The 21,736-nt window shown below is 41.8% G+C and overlaps 1 protein-coding gene across 1 annotated transcript in view; it reads right to left on the bottom strand.

Moving 5' to 3' along the window:
• Window positions 1-5,038: 5,038 nt before the first annotated feature.
• XPO1 (exportin 1) overlaps window positions 5,039-21,736 on the bottom strand; it is a 60,169-nt gene continuing 43,471 nt past the window's right edge. Inside the window, exons 12-25 of the mRNA XM_066626327.1 lie at window positions 20,855-21,052; window positions 18,785-18,923; window positions 18,431-18,612; window positions 17,778-17,934; window positions 15,254-15,417; window positions 14,795-14,929; window positions 13,628-13,811; window positions 12,081-12,187; window positions 11,781-11,975; window positions 11,014-11,182; window positions 8,183-8,317; window positions 7,899-8,058; window positions 7,713-7,809; window positions 5,039-6,076 (exon numbers count right to left, since the gene is read on the bottom strand). Of these exons, the coding sequence (XP_066482424.1) occupies window positions 5,930-6,076; window positions 7,713-7,809; window positions 7,899-8,058; window positions 8,183-8,317; window positions 11,014-11,182; window positions 11,781-11,975; window positions 12,081-12,187; window positions 13,628-13,811; window positions 14,795-14,929; window positions 15,254-15,417; window positions 17,778-17,934; window positions 18,431-18,612; window positions 18,785-18,923; window positions 20,855-21,052 (2,169 nt within the window). The 3' untranslated portion in view covers window positions 5,039-5,929. The remainder of the gene's footprint in view (window positions 6,077-7,712; window positions 7,810-7,898; window positions 8,059-8,182; window positions 8,318-11,013; window positions 11,183-11,780; window positions 11,976-12,080; window positions 12,188-13,627; window positions 13,812-14,794; window positions 14,930-15,253; window positions 15,418-17,777; window positions 17,935-18,430; window positions 18,613-18,784; window positions 18,924-20,854; window positions 21,053-21,736) is intronic.

Raw genomic sequence — 21,736 nt, forward strand, 5'->3', positions numbered from 1 at the left:
GATTCCATCCTGTCTGGCTCCTTCCCTGCTAATTCAAGCAATAACTGTAGATAGTGAGGTGCTTTTTGTTTTGAGAACTCTCCTCTGTTCTCAAAACCCTATTCTTCCTCTCCATTTATAAATATGTTTCCATTCTACAATTCTCCACTTTACAATTTGCCAACAAACTCTTGGAGCATGCTGCTCACACCACTAGCTTTCTCTCCTTTAGTTTCCCTCCAATCCAGTTTCTGACCCCTGTGGTTCACTCAAACTACCCTCAGAAAAAAATCACCAGCAATCTCACTACCAAATGAAAAGGTCCCATAATGTCCTCATCCTTCTTGGCCTGTGTGGAATTTTACACAGCTGATCACTCTCTTGCTAGCCTTCCTTGCTAGCTCTCAAGTTTCTATCTTCTGGTAGTTCTCTTTAAACCTGTCTAGTAGTTCAATATTCCTACAAGGGAAAGCTCTTCTTTTGCCTTGTCTTTCATGAATCTGTACTTGAGCCTGCTCTTCTCTCTCAATACACTGTTTTGGGGGATCACATCAATTTCCACAGGTTTCAGTACCATCTGAATACTAATGCTACCCCCAGGTGGTACATTCTTCCTCCTTGCAACCCCACACCATTGTCTAGCATCTCTGCTTGGAGGCCTCCATTGTCATCTCAAACTCTATAGTATACCATACAGTGAAACTTCAATTTAATGGATGAACGGAGCAAAGGTGTGTTAATGCTGGAAGACTGTTAAATCTAAACATATTGAAGTCAATGGAAACATGCACAGCATGTGACTAGTTTTGAATTAACTTTTTAATGAAACATCCACAGCCTGTTGAATTGAGATCCATTACATTGATGGTTCATTGTATGTCCAAGATAGATTGTTGCATCTGCAATATTTTGCAATATACCCCTTCCTCTCTGCCCCCTTCAGTAAAAATTTTCAAGCACACCTTAGTCACATCTAGCATTAACTACTGCAACTGCCTCACCTCTGCTTGTTACCTCAGTCCCTTGCCTACACTCAGCATTCTGCAGTCAAATTCACCTCTGATCATGTCTCCCTCCTTAAATCCCTACAGCAGAGGTGGCCAGTCTTTCAATTCTAGGGCTCCTGGACCTTTAGCAATTGGGTAGAGGAGGGAATTTCTTTCCTGAAATTCTCTCCTCTACACAATGTTAAAAGTCCAGGAACCCTAAAATTGAAAGGTTGGCCACCTCTGCCCTACAGACTTTTACTTTACTCCTAGTCCCAGCACAAAAACCTGGTCTGTACTTTCAAAGCATCTCATGACTTTGTCCCTCCACACTTCTGTCCAACCAGTGGCCTTCACTGCTCCATATTTAGATCGTCAGCACTGCTTTCTCTTGTATACCCGAAACTCCTTCCATACCACCAGAATGATTCATCTTATAATTTTCATTAAACTTTTAGCATTAAGCACTACTCCCTTCAGCATTTAAGCTCAAGTAGATGATAATGAAATATCATATTCTTCCTATTTACTGTCATCACTCTCCTCTCATTCCTGTTTTCTTCCTCGAGTCTAGATCAGTGGTTTCCAAACTTTTTAGCACTAGGACCAACTTTTTGGAATGTCACTTTATCACGGCCCATCTAGCTTTACAAAACAATCCTTTTTAATATGGTGTGGGGACCATCTTTTGGAGCATTGGTTGATAGCTCCATGTTGATTGGATTGAGACCATTCTGGTGGCCATGCATTCCCCTTCACCTGGCCTTTGATAAGAGCATGCTTGCCAACTCATGAGTAAATGGACACATATGGCTCAATACATTTTCCTTGTCAGCTATCTTCTTGTCAGTTTCATGACCCATCAACAATCAGGTCCTGATTCAGTTAGGGAAATACTGGTCTAGTTCCAGATTGCGAACTCTGCAGGACAGACCTGCCATATCTTCTGCTGTAAAGCACCATGCACACAGATAATGCTATATAAAAACTATCGCTAAATCACCCTTCCATTTTAAAATAAAACTTGCAACCCAGACATGAACCAAAACCCCCTCAATCACACCCTTTGGCAGAGGAGACACAACCAGTTTGAATGACCAGGCTAATAAAGTTTCAAATTGTCAAACTGCTATATGGGTCCCCAATTGATCACGGTTTCTAATCTTTTTAGATTTCTAAGATAACAACTCCTAGGTTTAGTGAAGGCTTTATAATGACAGCAGTGTCTGGACAAGGCTTTGTATTATGTTAGGTGCAAGTTGTACGGAGAGAATATGCGTTAGAAAAAGCAGTTGTAGACATCTGCCAGATACCACTAAGAGGCATAATGTGATAGTCAAGACAGCATTTCACACATTCTCATTATACATATAGAAGCTTCCCTACTTACCAACATGCCAGGTTCCAGGTGGTGTAAGTTTGTAACATTATAATGTACTTTTGTTGTTTGGAAGTACAATACCACCATCTCCGTTGCTATTTCTGTCACCTGGGAAGCTGTTAACATTGTCTGCCTCGTTCAAGATGCTGTCAGTGAGATCAGATTCACTACAGAGCTGCTTGGAACGCTCATGAGCCGCTTGTGCAGTCACCAACAGTGGCTGCAAAAGGGACTAGACTCGATCCTGACCTCTGTGGCCAGCTCAGTGCCAGCATACAGTGTTGCAAACATGCCTAAAGGCATACCTGTGAAAAATTCTGTCCAGCCAATGTGGGTGCTGACTCAGTGCAGGCTCCCACTGAACCAGCCTCTAGAGGACATCCACCCTGGCTGCTGGGCCACCACCACCTAGCCCTCCGTGGGAACACCAGAAAGATAAGTGGGGGCAGGGAAGGGAGCAGGACCAGCACAGCTCAGCCCTGTTGATCTGCTGCACCGCATCAGGCCTCAGTCAGACAACAGAACTGCATTGGCTAAATAGTTGGCAGAGTTGAGTAGCCCCACCAATGTCCCCTTCCCCCAAGGAGCCACTAGCAGCTGCCTGGTGCACACAGGATGCCATGGCAGCCTGGGCAACTCAGGGTTGTGCTGCCCAGCTGTAATCCTATCCATACTTTTGTGGGAGTAAGCTCCATTGACTTTAATGGGACTTCTGAGTAGACAGGCATAGGATTGGGCACTGAAAGTGTTATGTAACTGTCAAGTGTTAAGACAGTGATTTTCAAACTTCCCAGGAGTTTTACTCCCAGGACAAGTCTTTGTGGGGGAAGGAGTGAGGGAAGTGACATGATCCCCAGGATAGTATTGCTAACAGGGTGCTTTTAATTAAAGGTGGCTGCAGGAGGTGCGGCAAGCCCCATGCAGCCCTCCGGCAGAGCTCCCTGACGCTTAAAACATTGGAAAAAAGTGGGTGCAAAGCACTTTCTAGTCGTTAATGCAGAGGAAGTGCTTTATGCCTGCTTTTTTCAATGTTTTTTTTTTCATCAGGGAGCCCCGTGGTAGGCTGTGTGAGGCTCCTTGTACCTCTTGCAACATACTGCAGCCACCTGTAAGTAAAAGTACCCCCTTCCACCAGTTAGTGATGAGATTCTGGGGTTCATGTCACTGCCCTCCCCCCCTTTAAAGGGACATGGGACTCTTTACACGAACTGGTGGATCACAGCCCGCCAGTTTGAAAACTACTTTTTAAAATTGTTCAGGGAAGCTTCTGTTCTTGCCATTTGGAAGCTACACATTCACTCATCATTGTCTGAAGTCCTCCATCACTGAACACCAAGCAGAATGCAAAATCTTTCTACAATCTCTTATGAATGTGCATTTGTTGTTGGCATCCTTCAGTCTCAGAAGACTATGGTGTCACATTCTGAATGGTGGTTCTGGAACAGAGTGTCCTCTCCAGTGCGCGAAGCCTGGGTAAAGTAGGTATGGAGGATAGGCTGTTACCCATGCAGCAAATCCCCCCTCTCCACGTCGCTGAAATGGTCCAATGGAAAGGCGGAGGCCAATACGGTTGGTTCCAGCAGCGTCGCAGGAGTTGCCAGAACATGACTGTGTTCAGCCATGAACTGCCTCAGGGACTCCGGCTCCGGATTTTGCCTCGAGGTTGACTCCTGAAGCCTTTTCCATAACTGAATGTAGCCACAAGGCAGTGGAGGTTTGGGATCAGAGTTTTCCTTCGCTCAGATGAGCTGCCTTCCCAGGCTGACAAGTCCCATCTACCCGGTGGCTGTTTAGTCGCCTCTTACGACAGCCAAACTGAGGGCCTATTCTTATCCCCAGCCCCCAGGGGAATGTGCATAATGCCCAGTATTTAAACACATTTGCCATTAACTCACACTAACCACAAGACTAATGTTTTGGTGTTCAGAAGGATTTCATTTATCCTCACGTGTGCCTGCCATCTTCACTCTGCTTCACACATTTGTTTCAGTAGGCTACAGGACACAAAGCTTTAAATGAAAATGAGTGCTGATGCAATGTGTTACTGCCTTAATCTATTTAAAGCGGCAATTATTAAAAATACTGAGATTTGAATGTGTTATTCTACTTGGGTGGGTACTGCACGAAGAGCTTCATCTAACATTCTGAATGGAAAAAAAAACGCACAATACAATTATGATATACGAATTTTATATAAAAAAACCACTAATCATCTAACCTAATATATTTTTTTAAGCAATGGCACATGAATGTTGCTTTAAAAAAAAATCAATGTGACAGTCTTAGACTGCAGGCAACATGGATGCCAAGTGCCCAAGGAAACCAAGACAAAACAAGCTGGAGACCAATATACAGAAATGCTAACTAAAAGTAACATTGACAATGCCAACAGTTGATTATTATTATTATTTGGTCATATTATACACTGCTTGAGAAGAGTCATAAAAACTCTGCTGGAAAAAAGTATACATGCCAACACTGGGCAGGGCATAAGTCAAAAACCTTTCAAGAGTCAATGAGTAACTGCTGCTGCAAAACACGCTTGTGGAAGTCTCACAGGAGTTACGGAAATATCTGCCAGACGCATAACTTTGTATGTTCTTATGGGATTTTTGTTCTCTTACTCTAAGTTATGTTTGAATTTTAAAGTTGATCAGAGCATCCAATAAAAGAAAAGTCAAAGAAAGGAAAATAAATGTAAACCAAGTTTATTTTGCTTTTTAAGTAGTGTTCTTAAAGCACTACAGCATGGTAAACAATGTAAATTAGTAGAAGTCATCTCAAAAGCCAGAGTTCTTCTTTAATGAGCTTTGTTAAAAAGATGCAGCCTATTCTAACAGGATAAATATTTTAACCATTTCACTTCGAGTTAATGAAGGCTCACAAATGAGCAACACTCCTCATTGAGGAAAACAAAAAGCTGTTGTCGACAAAGCGACAGCACACACACAAAAACAAAAGAACTGTGTAAAAATAACTAACTGTACTTGTGTTCCCATACTCTTTTTTCCAAGTTGCTTTACAACGGGATGATATGCACATGATCTTGCTGCAAAGTTGCCATATGACTTGCAAATACCAGTAGTCTAGCCTTGCCACTCAGCCCAAAAGTTGCTCATTTCTAATGATGCAGAACTCATTCTTCCACTCCCTTAAATCAGATGGATTTACTCATTACCCTTTTCTTCTAGATTGCAGGGCAGGCTAGAAAGAAAGTGATCCCTAATTTAAAAAAATCTGTGTTCTAACTGGAAAAAGTATCATTTTGCAGTAGACTTTACAAGTTATATGTTTTGCCTCTTTTACCCTTAGCCACAAAATGGGCATGAAGTGTTTTGTTTTTAAAATGCCTTAATTTTCAACTTCATGCAAATCTAAATAAAGATGACCAAAACAAAAAGCTTAAACAATGGAAGGATATTTCACAGAAAATTTCTTATACAAAAACACATAAGAAAAAAGGGCCACTAGGTGACATCTTAAATTTACAAATTGGCATCATTTTGGTCAACAAACATCCAAGTCCTGTTTTCTTCTACAACAAAGCAGCTGTACAGAGAGAAAACAGTATAACTGGTTCTTTTTAATCACACATTTCCTCAGGAATTTCATGTGGATTAAGGATGCCAGGGACAGACATCTGAAGTTTGTGTTTCTCCTCCTGAGCCTGTCGAAGAGCTGTTTCTCTCTCTTCCAGGAATAAATCAGATGTGTCTTCACCTGCAAATTCCTGCAACGATAAAGCAATTTAGAAGTCATTACAATTCACATACAGTGTACCAAGCGCCAAAAGTTAGAAGTACATTCACCTCCACCATGTCAAGTTCCAAAATTAGATACCAGGAATTTAGCTTTATATGATCATTTCTAAAGACTTGTACTGAAAAGTATTCTTGCCAGCATTTGCATATTTAATACAGAACATATTATAGTCATATTAAAACATTAATATCCTGCCTAAAGCAGGATACAACAAAAATTTTAAGTTTTGCAAAACAGATGCCTTTGTAGGCATGATCCTTACTCTTCTTTGCCCTTGTACACCTGCTCTTGGCTTTTCTTCTTCTAATCCCACTGTTCACACATTTCCCTCATTTGCCCCTTCTATTTGAGAGGGGCAGCACCCTAAGTCTTCAACAGTGCTCTCTCTTGCTCTCTCTCTCAACCTTGCTTCAAAACTCACCTCTTAGTCTTCACTGTGGTAGGTGTTAAGTTACATTAAGTTAATGTACCTGCATTTTTAATTCTTCCTCCATCATCCTCTTACTGTATCAAAGTTTAGATTGAAAATTCCTCAAGGACAAGGACTTAACTATTTGCTTCTGTTACTCCATAAAGCTAAAAAGGTTTTTTTCTTTTTCTTCCTTCAACTAAAATGTTAATTCAAAGCTTGAAGAAAACCCCCCAGTACAACATAAGGGAATCTGGCCCAGTAGACCTAAGGACTACTTTGTCTTGTATAAACCTGCAAGAGCTCCAATAGCTGGTCCTGCTTTCTGGTTTGTCTTTAACTGAAACAAGTTTGGCAGGTAACTTTTCAGTGGTACTGCTCTCTCTATAGAACTTTCCTCCCAGAAAGAAACACAAGGTTTTCACCAGAATTCACCAACAGCTGGACACTCTTTTTTGGCAGTACGCTTTGAAGTTGAATTAGATTAGCAAACCAATTTGTTTGCTGTTTATATACTGGCTTTGATTTTGATATTGTGCATTATTATTATGCACACTTTGTTCACTGAAAGTCTCTACATCAGTAGTTCCAAAAGTGTGTGTCGAGGCACTCAGTGGGGCATTGTGGAACCCCCACTGCCTTGCAAGGAGACTGCAACATGAGCCTCCAAACAGCAATCGGAGGCTCAGGATGGTGAGCGGAGCTGGGAAAACCTTGGCTTTTTGGACCCTCTCACTGCTAGTTCGAGGCTTGTGTTAGGCCTCTGAGCCCAGAAGTGAATGGCAACGACAATGTGCGACACATTTCATGTCACCCCACTCAAGAGTTTCAAGGGTGTCACAGCAGCAGTGAGTTTTGGAACTGCTGCACTATGTGTTTGTTTTAACATGGAAAAAGCAGAATAGAAATTTAAGTAGAATTGTTTTCACCCAATCCCCCAAAGGATGAAATTCAGACCTAGCTCAGAAATCTAGAAACGGGCTGTCTGCCAAAATGGCATGTGTACTGTGGTAACAGAATGCTTGGAAGTGACCAGCTGGGTTTTGTAAAATACAGGCCATGCTTATTAACCAAGTAATATCCATTAATAAATCATGAGAAATTAGAGACTATTACATAGATTTTGAGTAACATGCAGTTATTTACCTACCAGTTCCTACCAGAGCAAAGTTTAGCAAGAAAGTGCCAGACATACCTTTATTTGCACCAGGAAGTCCCTAAGGTGCTCCTTGAAAGCAGGAATATCCTGATTTAAACTGAAAAGTCCTGTTACAAACAGCTTAACCTGTGCACTAAGATTTAAACACACAAAAGAGCTAATTAATGCACTAGCACTTACACAAAACTTTAAACTTTAGAATTTACACAAACATACACTTACTCTTGCAGGTGAGGAAATGCAGATTTAAGGAGATTAGCAACATACTCCTGAATAAACATTTGGTTATTCACTGGATTTCCAGGGTTTAGAGGAGTACTTATTTTTCCTTCTTCTACCAAATTGAACATGTATGCAAGAATTGATGCATGCATCGTCAAACCTGGAGAAAACACAAGGCAGGTATTGAGAACCTGTAGAGGTACTTCTTAACTCTCTTTGCTCACTGTAGTAAAGGCCTTATTATCCTATTTCTGCTGCAGCTCCCATCTCCACCCAATTCTTACCAGCAGTGTGAGACGTGTCTGTTACAACAGAAAAAATGTGCTGAAGAATGTCGCAGAAATAAGTCTGGTAAAAACTCTGAGCAGCAGCTTCTTCTTGTGCAACATTTTGTAGGAGAGTATAAAGGATCTGAAGGCCTGGAAGGGAGCAGAAAAAGAAAAAGTGAGAATATTTAAATATTTAACATTAATGCCAGTAGAGTCAAAACTTTCAAACAGTATGTACGGTCAGCAGTAAGGCATGGTAGCAAACCTTTAGTGTCCTTGAAATTCTTACTTCATTTAAGAAAATACAGTCATGCCCCAATATCCAGTGGGGTTCAGTTCTGGAACCCTTAGTGCTGAGGTTTTCAATTTGTGTGTCACAATGGTCTGGGGAGGCGGAAAGCCCCCAGGGGTGTCATGAGGCATCTTGGGGAGAGAAGTGAACAAAGCAGCTCAGCTGTACATAGTGGCCTCCCTACTTGCTGCTTTCATGGGAAAAAGCAACTGTGAATGAGGTGGGTGGGGCAGTATGAGTTGAGGGGTGTGTGAAACATGGTGGAGAAGGGATGGTAGAGCCTCAGCCTCGGGTAAGCGTCAGGCTTACCCCCGGAGAGAGAAGTCTGGTTGGCAGACATTTGGAAAAGACTTGGCTGGCGAGGAGGCAAGCAGAAGCCTCCTCCATACTGGGAGGGAAGTTTCCCTCGCAGTACAGAGAAGGCTCATGCTCACCTCCTTGCCAGCCAAGTCTTCTCCAAACCAAGGGGAGTGATTTGGAGAAGGCTTGGCTGGCGAGGAGGAGAGCACTGGGAATGAAGTTTCCCTCCAGGTACAGAGAAGGCTCATGCTCACCTCCTCGCCAGCTGAGCCTTCTCGAGACCCAGGGGAGGCCAGAGAGGATCTGACTGGCAAGCTCGCTCAGTGTGGGACCTTGTTTACTGGCTGGGTCCTCTCTGCAGCAGGAGGAGAGGAGGCTGGCCAGGCAGTGGTGCTGCATCTGATCAGCACAGAGCCCCCTCTAGCTTCTGGCCTCCTTCCCAGTCAGGAGGGAGGTGTGTGTCATTTTCCTAGCAGGCTCCAGACCTAGAGGGAAACTTGAAGCTAAAGGAGGCTCCACAAATGCACTCAGCAAGGAGCTTCCTTTCACCTAGAAGGGAGGGAGCCCAGAACTTCATCCTATTCATACTTTCCTGGGAGTAAGCCCCACTGACAGTAATGGGACTAACTTCTGTGATGGTACAGCCCAATCCTATGCATGTCTACTCAGAAGTAAGTCCCATTAGTCAATGGGGTTTACTCCCAGAACAGTGTGGATAGGATTGGGCTGATAGTCTTTTCTTAGTCCATAAAGAAAGGTCCAGAAAGAAAAGGGGGGACGGGACAGTCCAAATGCCACAGTGTGCATTCCTCTGTCTAGTGTGGGGGAAGTGGGGTGGCATTTGTGTGTGTTTCAGTCAGGGTGTATGTGTGAGCATGCCCCCACTATCTACTATGGTGGTGAGTTGTGGTCTCACCCTGTGGCAGCTTAGCCCAGAATCATCATCTCTTTCTCTTCTTCCTTCCCCCCCCCCCAAAAAAGAAAAAAGCCACACTTGATCAGTCAAGCTTTGTCTCCCAAAATGATTAAAAAATAAAAATACATGTTATTTTTCAGCCATCCCTTTTTCTCCTGACTTTTTTTCCCCCTTTTTGACATCCCACATTGGCTGCTACTATAAGATAAACAGTCTCTGGCATCATGATCCTAGGCATGTCTACTCAGAAGTAAGTCCCACTGTCTTCAATGAGTCTTACTCCCAGGAAAAAGTGTTTAGGATTGCAGCCTGGGTCTCTGTTTCTCATTTGTTTGCAATAAGCAGAATCACTCAAAACAAAGTCTATTCCTCCCCCAGCAAATTTCTTCACTTCTCCCCCCCCATTATGAGAAACAAAAAAGTCCCTTTCCAAAATCCTCCAGGTTTGCTGCTAACAAACCTAGGGTGCTGGCAGCTCCGGCTTCTCTAGTTTTTTGTTCCCTGGTGCCTTCAAATACACTTTTTCTATGGTTGTTTGTATAATTATAACACCTTCATCCCAATTTTGGAGGTAATTGAAGTGGGGTTTTGTAAGCATCTTTGGGTGCACTTTGAGGAGAAAGATGGAGCATAAATCAAATAAATAAAGAAATGGGGAGCCGTGTAAGCTGCCTTGGGTGCCCTTTGGGGAGAAAGGAGGAGTATAAATCAAATAAATAAAAAAATCAGTGGATACCAAATCAGTGGAAAAATAGCTTTAAAGACCAACTTCCAGAAAAAAACTGATGTGGCTCCTGGAGCCATAAGAAGACATAGCCCGATGCCTATGAGGTAAGGCCAGTTTGGGGAATCATGGGAGCCCCTCCCCTCAGAAAGACTTGGATAACTGACCTGCCTGCCTGAGAGGAGGAGCTATTTCATTCATAGGACTGACCCTGCCATGGCACCACTGGAACATTGGATTTTGGTGCTTTTTTCCCTTGTTAGAAGGCATTTAAAGGTGGACTTGGTATCAGTGATAAGTCAAATAAGTGGATACCCAGGTCCCACCTGTACATTCAAAGATCATCAGTAGTAGAGCAGACACTCCAAATGTGTCAATGCAAGAAAGATATAGTGGCTCAACTTGGCTTTTGCATACAGCAATCATTAAAAGTTGTAGAGAAAGGTTTAAGTCAAATTTTGAAATTAAATACACCAAAGACAGGTAAATCAAAGAAATATAAAAAATACAGTATTCCCTCAGACATAGATGGTACATGATTGACACAAATTCACAACTAGTCAGGTCATTCAAGTCAGGTCAGGAGTTCAAACAACAAAATTAAATTTATTTACCTGTATCTGCGACATTTCTCATTGTGTGCTTAAAAGCCCAAATGATAGAGTCTAGTACGAGTTTGAATTGTGCAGGTGGAATGGCCAAGAATGCTGGGAAACAATGAGAATTTACTGCTTGAAGTAGCAAGAAAAAGTTTGTTCTGTGTTCAGGATACTCTTCAAAGTCCTAATAATGGGGAGAAGGAGAGCACACGGTATTACTTTTTTATGCACATACACACAATTCTCTGGTATAAACAACTTTCAGATTTTTATGTTCTTAAAAAAATCCAGCTCAGTTGCTATACCACCACAATTCAGTTCTGTGTAAGAGTCAATAGTCCCATCTGAAAGAAGTTTCAACACTACAAAAATCACGGATGGATGCGCATTTAAATGCACACCACTCCTAATCTTAATAAACCCCACATCCAGGTTTATATGGAATATAAACTTTACAGAAAAGCAGCTTGACAACCTTCCTAGGGTTTCTATCCTTAGAATAGGGGAATGCAATTTAAGTCACTACAAACTCCTCATTAGAGCAGCCTTAAACATATCTCATGTATACCTTTAAAACAGCAATGTTATAATTCCACACATCTCCAAGATCTGAGATGTGCCCAATTACATCAAAAAGGCTAAAGAACTTCAGATTTAAACAACTTCAGCCTGCATACACCCCTTAGTACCCAATGTCCACAGTAGCTATTTTCACGCTGTGCCTTGTCAATATACCACAAGACAAAAAAAGGTTAAAAATCACTGGTCTACAGTGTTGTTACCTTATTGATCATATTTAATGTGCATTCAAAGACAGCATCAAATATCTGAGGTATTTCAGCAGTAATGTGCCCCCCCAGCTTGTTTACTATGATAGCCATTGTACTAAGCACTTCTGGCTCCCTGGCAGCTGGAACATTCCTCTGGTAATCAATAAGAACTGCATCCAGCAGAGGTGGAACAAAATTTTCAGCTACCTGAAAAGAAGAAACACAGTAATATGTTTACACAATGTCTGCTACAAAATTATGTTTATATGTTTGTAATTCACTGAGGTTGTTGCACTTGAGAAGTTCACTCACCATCTGAGGATCATTGGATCTGCTCACCCAGCCAGAAATCAGTTTCAAAGTTTCCCTTTTTACTGTTCTCATACTTCTAATCAGAGGTTGCTTCGTAACCATTTCACCTGGAAAAGTTTGAGCTCTTAGTTCGGAATAAAGACTTTCCAAGATCAAGTTATACACTTATTACATAAAGCCTACACCTAATGCTATCGATACGGAATTGTTGGAAAGCCAAACTGTTTGCATGATAGAAATGTATGAAGTACTTAGCCTTTTAGCTCACTCCACACAAGTGTAAATACAGTACAGGATGAGCCTACTTATCCACAGATTTGGCTCAACATGGGTCCTCCAGACCCCCGCTGAACCAGTTCTGGCCCAACCTGAAGCCTCTGGAGGTGACCAGAGCTCTGCTCCAGCCACCTCCAGAGGTTCTTCTGAGGCCCATGGAAGTCCTAGAAGGGCACTTCCATTTTTCAGCTGAAAACCAGAAGTGCCCTTCTAGGATCTCCAAAGGCCTTTCTGAGGCCCGTGGAGGCTGTGTGCAGCCTCCACAGACGTCAGAACAGCTCCGGTCATGTTTGGAGTTTGGTGGTGCCCCAAATTTGCATTATTTGGTTTCACATGAATCTCAGTATCCATGTAGGGTCCAGGAATGAAATCCTCGTGGATTATGAGGGTCCACCTGTATTTCCAATTCTTTAACCAAAGGTTAAAGGATTAGGCCAGTAGTTCGTAAGCTGTGAGCTGCAGCCCTGAGGAGCTGCAGAAACCAGCCAGGACAGCCATGGAATTTTGCAAAAACAGCACTCCCCTCCATGCAATAGTCCTAATGGGGAGCTGCTGCCAATGGCCCAGTCAATGGTCAAAAAACATTTGGGAACCACTGGATTAGACTACAAGTCTGCAAATTCCCTTTCTGGTATAAATTTTATCAGCCAGACCTCATGAAGACTTTTATACAGTATGCCTTTAACTTTAAAAAAGGTATCAAGTTACAGTTTTCTTGTTTGTGAAGCCAGTAGTTTCTAGAATGACAACCTGATATTGTGTAGTAGGCCCCCGGGATGGACGACAGCTCACTGGAAGAGCACATGGATAACATGCAGAATGTCCCAAGCTCAATTGCTGCCATCTCCCAGGAGGCCTGAGAAAGAACTCTGGAGAATCACTTGCCAGTCAGAGTAGACAATATGGACAAACAGTCCAATTTAGTAGCGGTTTTTGAGTACAGTGATGCCTCGCAAGACAAAATTAATTCGTTCGGCGAGTCGTTTCGTATTGCGAAAATTTCATCTTGCGAAGCACGATTTAAAACAAACCAAACAAAAAAAATGCAAAAAAATTCGTCTTGCGAAGCACGGCCATAGAAAAATTTGTCTTGCGAGTCACCAAAAAAATCGCAAAAACGCTTTCGTCTTGCGAGTTTTTCGTTGCGCGAGGCATTCGTCTTGCGAGGCATCACTGTATAATGCAAGATCTCTCAACTCATTGACATGATGAAATAATCTTAGTTGAACACCCAAGCACTTTTCCAAATTAAAATCTCCCACACTGCTTACCATTTGCCTGAATAGCTGCAGAAATGTTTTCACTTAGGCACTTATACACATTCAACATATCCAAGTAGATTCTTCCCAGCTGAATCACAAAGGGATGGCCAACAGCTTTACATGCCCTTACGTTTGTTTTAAGGATACTACCCAACTGCTTAACAGTCTCAGAATCCTTTAGGATATCAACATTCTGTAGAACAGAATTGAAACACATTTATCTATTTGGCAAGCATAGCAGAACGTCAACCAATAGAAGTTAACATTTTTACTGGCACTTCCAAGATGGATAAAAAAGTTACAGAACTATTTGCAAACAAAAAGCACATTTAAATATTTCAGGATAGCACAACTCCAAGGAATACAATATCCTGTTGTAAACACACATGTAGAGAGTTACGAACTGGAATCCCTAGTATGTATGCACTGCTGAAACAGAGAAGCCTGCATTGGCTCGGTCATGTTGTGAGAATGGATGATGGCCGGATCCCAAAGGATCTCCTCTATGGAGAACTCGTGTAGACCACAGCTGCGATACAAGGACATCTGCAAGAGCGATCTGAAGGCCTTAAGAGTGGACCTCAAAAGGGAAACCCTGGCCTCTGAGCGGCCCGCTTGGAGGCAGGCTGTGCAGCATGGCCTTTCCCAGTTTGAAGAGACACTTGGGCAACAGTCTGAGGCAAAGAAGGAAGGCCCATAGCCAGGGAGACAGACTACACTTGCTCCCAGTGTGGAAGGGATTGTCACTCCTGAATTGGCCTTTTCAGCCACACTAGATGCTGTTCCAGAATCACCATTCAGAGCGCGATACCACAGTCTTTCGAGACTGAAGGTTGCCAACATATATTATATAGAGAGTTAATGAAACATAAACCAGCAGCAGATTAAAAACTTTTTGGCTTATCCATTGCACAAAAACTTGGTAGACAGATCAACTACTTTATGATCTCTCAAGAGCTTCCTAGTGTGTTCTGTGCTGTCACCAGTGCATGCCAGATGTGAGACTGTAAAACTGCCACAGAAAGACATCCAGTTAGCAAAGTCTGTGTGTGTTTTTGTTTCAGAGAAACCAGCCACATGCCAACCCACAGTTAAATAAAAAACCAATCAGAACTCAACATTTCCTAAATGATTACATCCTAATATTGGAAAGAAATGTCTAGAGTGTATCCTTACTTTTGTGGCCTGTTGAATTATGCTGTCCCATACTTGATTAGGGAGTAACATGTATTTTTCTATTAAATGCTCCTGCACTGTCTGGTCAGTCTGTGCACCGATCATGTATCCAACTGCTTCATAGAAAGTATGCACCTATATTGACAAACGTACCAGCATATATAGGGGGGAAAAAAAATCAGGAACAATGCAATTCAAGGCTGCCAAGTGCATTTCAAGTTCACATGATCTGGCAAAAAGTCCCTCCCCATTACAACATGCACTTATAATGACATAATTATCTGCCAGCCAGATACGAAAACTGCCAGACTAATTTGGGCAGAAGGTGTCTGAAGAAAACCACTATAGGAAGTTACAGCTTATCACTGCTTTGAAACCCCCCCCCGCCCCCATTACATGCATCTCTACATTTTAAGCATTTTTATTCTAAACAGCAGCATACAGCTGAACGCTACATACCTGTTGTGGTTGAAGATCACAAATGATTGTATTAATATTGTTCAGGATCTCATCAATGAATGGCATGACCTCTCCCACCTGGACTTGGACAAAGTGCCGACGGCATTTTTGGGCTATTTTTATGAAAGTATCACAAGCCATGTCCTGGACACCGTCGTGAGTTTCTAAGAGAGCACAAGCACAAGCACAAGCACAGGTAGATATAAGATCCTATGTACAGTGGGCCCTCCTTATCTGTGGGTTTGGCATCTACAGATGCTGAGCCGACACCTCAGAGGGCATCTAGGAAGTGACCAGAAGGTACTTCGGGTTCAAATTGGCAACTTCTGATTGCATATGGGAGACCATTCAAGGAAGCTGGTACAACCTCCAGAAGGACCAGCATGACCTCCAAGTAAGTTTACTGCAGCACCATCACCTTGCTCCCCCTCTGTGAAATTCAGCATCTGTGGATTTCGGTATCCATGGAATCACTGAATACCCCATGAATACCAAGGACCCACTGTACATGCAGTGTGATTGGTCAGTTTTGATGGTACCAAGGTTGCTGTAAAATTCCTAGGCCTTCTCTGTATCAAAAGTTTTTTACCTGTGTAGAAACCAACTTTGCTTATTTTTCTTTTTTAAATCTAAGAAACACTTTTAATAGCTTCAAGTTGCTTCGTTGCCTACAGCTTCTCAGAAACAAAAGTTAATCTTAGTTTTGCAGCAAGGCAGATCACTCAGGATCAGTCTTATCTATGGCCCTGGCCACTTGCTATTCCAGAGGTTGACCAGGGCTCTGGATAAGTTGCCAACCTGGTAGCAGGAAAATCCCTACAGAATCTCTCTCGATTCACCAGCCTCTTGGGCCAGACCATACAGTTCAGTCCCTTGCCTCTGTAAAGTTAAGGGTTTTCAACTGACCTTAAAACCCTACCAAGAAGAGACCTGTCCAAGAGAAAGGAACAATATTAATCTTTTCCACATCCTGAACACTACCGACCTGAGCAGTAACAACTACTCCAGTAACCAGGACCATGTGTGTGTTCTGCTACATGCATTGGGGCAGATATGCCCTGAGACAAGTCCATGGTAGCCATGAACTTCTGACCCTTCAGGTCCTGGAGGTCCCAGTGTGAATACTGAAATCTTCCCTAACAGCCTATTTCCTTGGTATCCAGATGATATTTATGTCTTGAGTGATAGTGGCATAACGTTTGCAATACATCTGACCACAGACTAGAGCAAATTTTAGAGCCTATTCTGTGGCAGTGAAGTCAGAAAAGAAGGCACTCTTTCCTGCCATTGTTGCCTTTACAGAGTTGTCCAGGTAAGCTGTTTTGGATTGCCCAGGATTTGAATGAAGTAGCCTGTGTGGTCTTGGGTTTCAGTCGCTCAACTCTGTTCAGCTGGGGCTCTTGCTATTACTCTGGCTACTGATTCACATCCAGGTGAATTTAAGGTGTTTGTTTTGACCTTTGAACTTCTTGATGGCTTCAGACCAGAGTATCTGAGGAACTGCCTCCTTCAATACTAGCCAGCTTGACCCCCAAGGTCATTCTGAGGTGGCTCTGCAGCACACACCACTTCTGACTGAAGCCTGATTGGTTACAAGGAGCATGACCTTTTCTCTTCTCCCAACAAAGATGGAATTCTGTCTCATTTGAATCTAAACCTTCCCTATCAACCTTCAGAAGATCTCTTTTTCAATTGGCTTTGCCTCTCTAATTTTTAAATAATTGTTAAATCATTTTTTTTCCTTTTGGCTCTGTTTAAATTTGTGAGCCTACTTGTTTTTAACTAATGATATAATTACAGTTACTGACACTGCTGATTTGTGCTTTCTGCTTGCCTCTGATGTTGCTGTATTTATATTTTAATGGTTAAGCTGCCTTGAACACCCAATTGGGGGGGGGGAGGTGATGTAAAAATATTTAAGTAAGAAAATGGAATGGAGATGTTTCTTAGGATTCTATCACCACCAACAACCCCCCTCCCCAATAGCACGGAATTTCAATACCAAACAAACACAGGCCAACACACATTTTGTTTCCTTAAACATTACACCAATTCCCGGGTAGGGTATATTTGGGGTGCCGATTCAAAAAAATGGCATCCATTTTGCCCTATCACGTCTAGTTTTGGAGATATAGTATAGCCTCTTTAGTGAATGGTTCAAGCAGCTTCCTCATGAGGAAGCCTACACCATGGCTTCCACGTGAGGAAGCTGGTTGAACCATTCACTAAAGAGGCTATACTATATCTCCAAAACTAGATGTGATAGGGCAAAATGGATGCCGTTTTTTGAATTGGCACCCCAAATTCATATCAAACCACCATAAAGTTTGGGAAAAACTTTTCTGACCCTCAATTTTGTAGGCCTGTGAAATGTTTTGCAACATTTAGGACACAAGGAACAGTTTACTAAGGCTGTAATACTTTCCTGGAAGTAAATACCTCTTATTTGAATAGAATTTACTTCTGATTAGACATGCCTAAGATTGTGTTGTAAGAAGATCAAATTAAATTCCAGATAAATTACCATGCATAAATTCAAATAGCTTGTTGACGACAGTCTTCAGAAATTTCCAGTGAGCTCTCAGAAATCTTGGATATTGTCCTACTATGTACATTATATTGGAGGCAATAATAGCTTTGTTATCTTTTCCTCGCTTTTGCTCGCAGAGTCCCAGTAGGTCCTGTACCAGGAGGACAGAAGCACACATGAGTAACACTGCTGAAAGCCCCATCTTCACTTATGTTAAAAAAAAAAAGGGTTAGTGGTCACCAAAATTTGTTCTTCATTAGCCTAGCTTTTTTTTTTAATCTTTCTTTACTTGCTTAATTAAAACACTATGAAAAAGGTACAGCAATACTGAATCCTCCTAACAAAGGCAATTTGTAGTCATCACTATACCTTGTAGCAATGCATTCTGTAATTGCACACTGCATGAGTATATTGTTTGAATGGAGCTTCTTAATATAGCAGTAACATAACCAGTACTGTTAACATAAGCCCAAAAGGAACAAATCCTGCCCCAAGAAGCTTAACGCTTAGCTAGAATTTTTTTATAATGGCAATTTCACTGGATAACATTGAGCTTTATTTGAACACTAGACTATTGAGAAAGTTTTATAAGCTTCTACCAGGACCCCATTATTATATAGGGAAAACTACTACAATTTTTTTCATACCTTTATTACTGTTACAAGAAACCTCTTCTCATCTTCTTCATGCATTGCTCCACTAATTGAGCCTATTGCCCAACACAGTGTGTTCAAATTTTTCCATGACCATTCAGTACCATTTACTTGATTGTGAAGTTTCTCTGTCATTATTCGTTCAGTATCTGCGTAATCCAGGTGAGTAAGGTAAACTGGAAAAAAACAGTTTAATTGGTCAACATTGAAAATGAGCATTACATATTTTTAGGGGTTCAGAATGCCATCTCTCTTTAACTTGGGAACTTGTACTAGTGAATTAAGATACAACACTGAAATTCTGAAGAGTACAGCACAGCAGGTGGCAAGATGGTACAAATTACTTACCTAATGTTTCCCTCATGTTCTTGTATAAATTGATAGAATCTGTATCTTTCATAAATTCTCGGACAACTTCCCCCTGGTCATTTTCTACAACAAGCACTTCCTCTGGCTTTGCCATGCGACTGACCATCAACAATCGCACCTAAGTTGTTAAAAAAACAAAACACACAATATATTAAAAGTAGACAGTGGTTTGGATACCAAGTTGTGCAAGCAGAACTGTTTGTGCAAAAAGGCTTTCTATCACCATCCTCCCTTCCGCAGCCTTCTGCTCCCTGCAAAAGCCACTCAAAGATTGAGGAACCACGCAGAGCAATGTGGAATAGGACATGACAGAAACCTGTGGCAGAAGGAAAGAGGCAGAAACAGGAGAGGGGCATTTTAAATGAATTTTAAGGTCTTTCCACTTGTACTAGGCACCACTTTATTTAAACTACTTTGCTGAAAATCAATACAGGTCCAACCTTGTTATACACTGATTTTTTGTACACAAATCTGACTCAACACAAATGACCCTCCTGCAAATGAGAAGGAATGTACTGGTCCCTGGAGAAGGGAAAAGTGCACCCCTTTAAAATCACAGTTTAACAAACTGCTTTTTACTGTTGCAGAGAGACAGTCATACAAGTGATTACAGGTATAACCTAAGCATCCACAGATTTTTCTGTCTCAAAGGTGATGCGAAGGGCCCTTTAAATTAAAGGAAAACAGTCATTTAATAATGCCAGAGATAGTAGCTGGCTGATAATCCATCAGTCATTCACTCTGTAGGCTTCACTCCTCCCTTCCCCCTGAGCAGGTGAAAGAAGGCTAAATGGCAGCGATTATCACCTCCTATCACATCCTCAATTTTTTCCCCCTCGCTGGGGCTCCTGGTGAAGGGAGATCTCTGTCTCCTAGTGAAGCCTAAGTGCCTGGAGACAGACTGATTGCCTCTGTGTGCATTTCAAAAGGTCAGCAAGGCTGTTTTAAATCACCAGAGCAAAGAAACTTTGTTTTTAAAATTGTTTTGCTATAGTGTTTTTTTGCCATCCACATGAGTTCGTAGAATGGAACCCTCGTGAATAATGAGTTTCGAACTGTACATAACTATTCTTAACAACTAATAACTAAGACTGTTCAGGTAAGAGTGCTTCTGAATCTATTTACACCACTAAACACAGAGGGGCAAACTGGATTTGCCATTACATGTGAATTCTGACCCATTCTGAAAGATCCAACACTGGATGAGTGACTAGATCACTGAATATTTTTGTATACCCCACTACAAATAAACAGAGAAGAGCAGAGTGGGGTGCAGGGGAATGCTTTCAGATCTCCTTCATTGAGAACACTTTTCTTTACAGGGAATTTAAGCATGGGCATGATAAAAATTTCATCCAATGTCTGCAAATGAGACTGGAACCCAGCCTACATCAAATGAGGTTATCAGCCTGGGAAGGCAGCTCATCTGAGAGAAGGAAAACTCTGATCCCAAATCTCCGCTGCCTTGTGGCTACATCCAGTTATGGAAAAGGCTTCAGGAGTCAACCTTGAGGCAAAATCCAGAGCCAGAGTCCCTGAGGCAGTTCATGGCTGAACACAGGCATGTTCTGGCAACTCCTGCGACGCCGCTGGAACCAACCGTATTGGCCTCTGCCTTTCCATTGGACCATTCCAGCGACGTGGAGAGGGGTGATTTGCTGCATGGGAAACAGCCTATCCTCCATATCTATTTTACCCAGGCTTCGTGCACTGGAGAGGACACTCTGTTCCAGAACCACCATTCAGAGCGTGACACCATAGTCTTCTGAGACTGAAGGATGCCAACAATAGAGTTTTTTATTAGATTTTATTAAAAGTGCTATTATATTACAGTACAATTAATTTATCAGTGTTTGCCAAAAGAATGTAATTGGAACACGTCATAAGAGGAAAATGGGCAAAAACCAAATGACCTGAAGTAATAGTTCTTATGAACCATCCGGTTCTTTGGATTTCCAAATACTAAGGGTGCATACAATTCCATAGTCAATACAAGTTTCAAGCATACACATGACAGGAATTCCAAGCAAACTGAAAGATACCCATTACCTTAGACAGAACAGGTAGATAAAGTTGTCTTCTGGGAGGAACATCAAAATGCTGAGTCCCCGAAAGCAACGGAGAAGCAGATGTTGAAAATGGACTCTCTCTGTATAGTTCAGCAGCCAGGTGATTCCAGTATTCCAGACAAATCTTAAAGATTTCAGTTTCTTCAACTTCAGACACCAGCAGCATGTAATGAAGAGCCTAAAGTAAATTTACAGATTTAATTACTGAAATATCAACAAGAGCTAAAAATAACTAGTATCCTCCTTAAGCAAATGCAAAAAAGACAACTTTACAATTTGTTGACAATGTTCAAAATGCTTTTATGACTGCTTTCTACCTCAAAATGGAAGCAAATATCCTCAGAACTAACCATACAATTAATACTTTTATCAGTGCTGACTACTCAGAACAAGAAGTAGGAAGAAGAGCCAATAAGTTGAACAGGCATAGGCATTATCAACCACTTGGAGACTTAAGTTTCCTACTCTAAAAATGTTGGGTGAAGTCCTGTCTTTATTTCCCACAACATTCCTTAAGCAGAACCTTATTTGTGGTTCTCCGTCTGAAAACAAAGATGGGATGAGAACGGACAAATCAGGCACTGACAGATGTAGAACTAGCACCTGAGATGTAAATGTACCAGGTGTACCCACTTAATTTGTCCTGATGGTTCTCAGTTTCCTTTTCAGTGAAGTCTACAAAGTTGGAAGTTCCAGAAACGGATGCAAACAAGCTAGTGAACAGCAGACAACTCTGGAATTTACTTGGTTTCTGTGAACCCACAACATAACTGAAAATGCCATATCTTGGGCTATTCTATCAGTCACAGAATTCTTATGTCTAATCTGTGACAACCATCACATACAACTTTTACATGTGGGC

The sequence above is a fragment of the Tiliqua scincoides genome, chromosome 1 (genome assembly GCF_035046505.1).
Source record: "Tiliqua scincoides isolate rTilSci1 chromosome 1, rTilSci1.hap2, whole genome shotgun sequence".
Taxonomy (NCBI): domain Eukaryota; kingdom Metazoa; phylum Chordata; class Lepidosauria; order Squamata; family Scincidae; genus Tiliqua; species Tiliqua scincoides.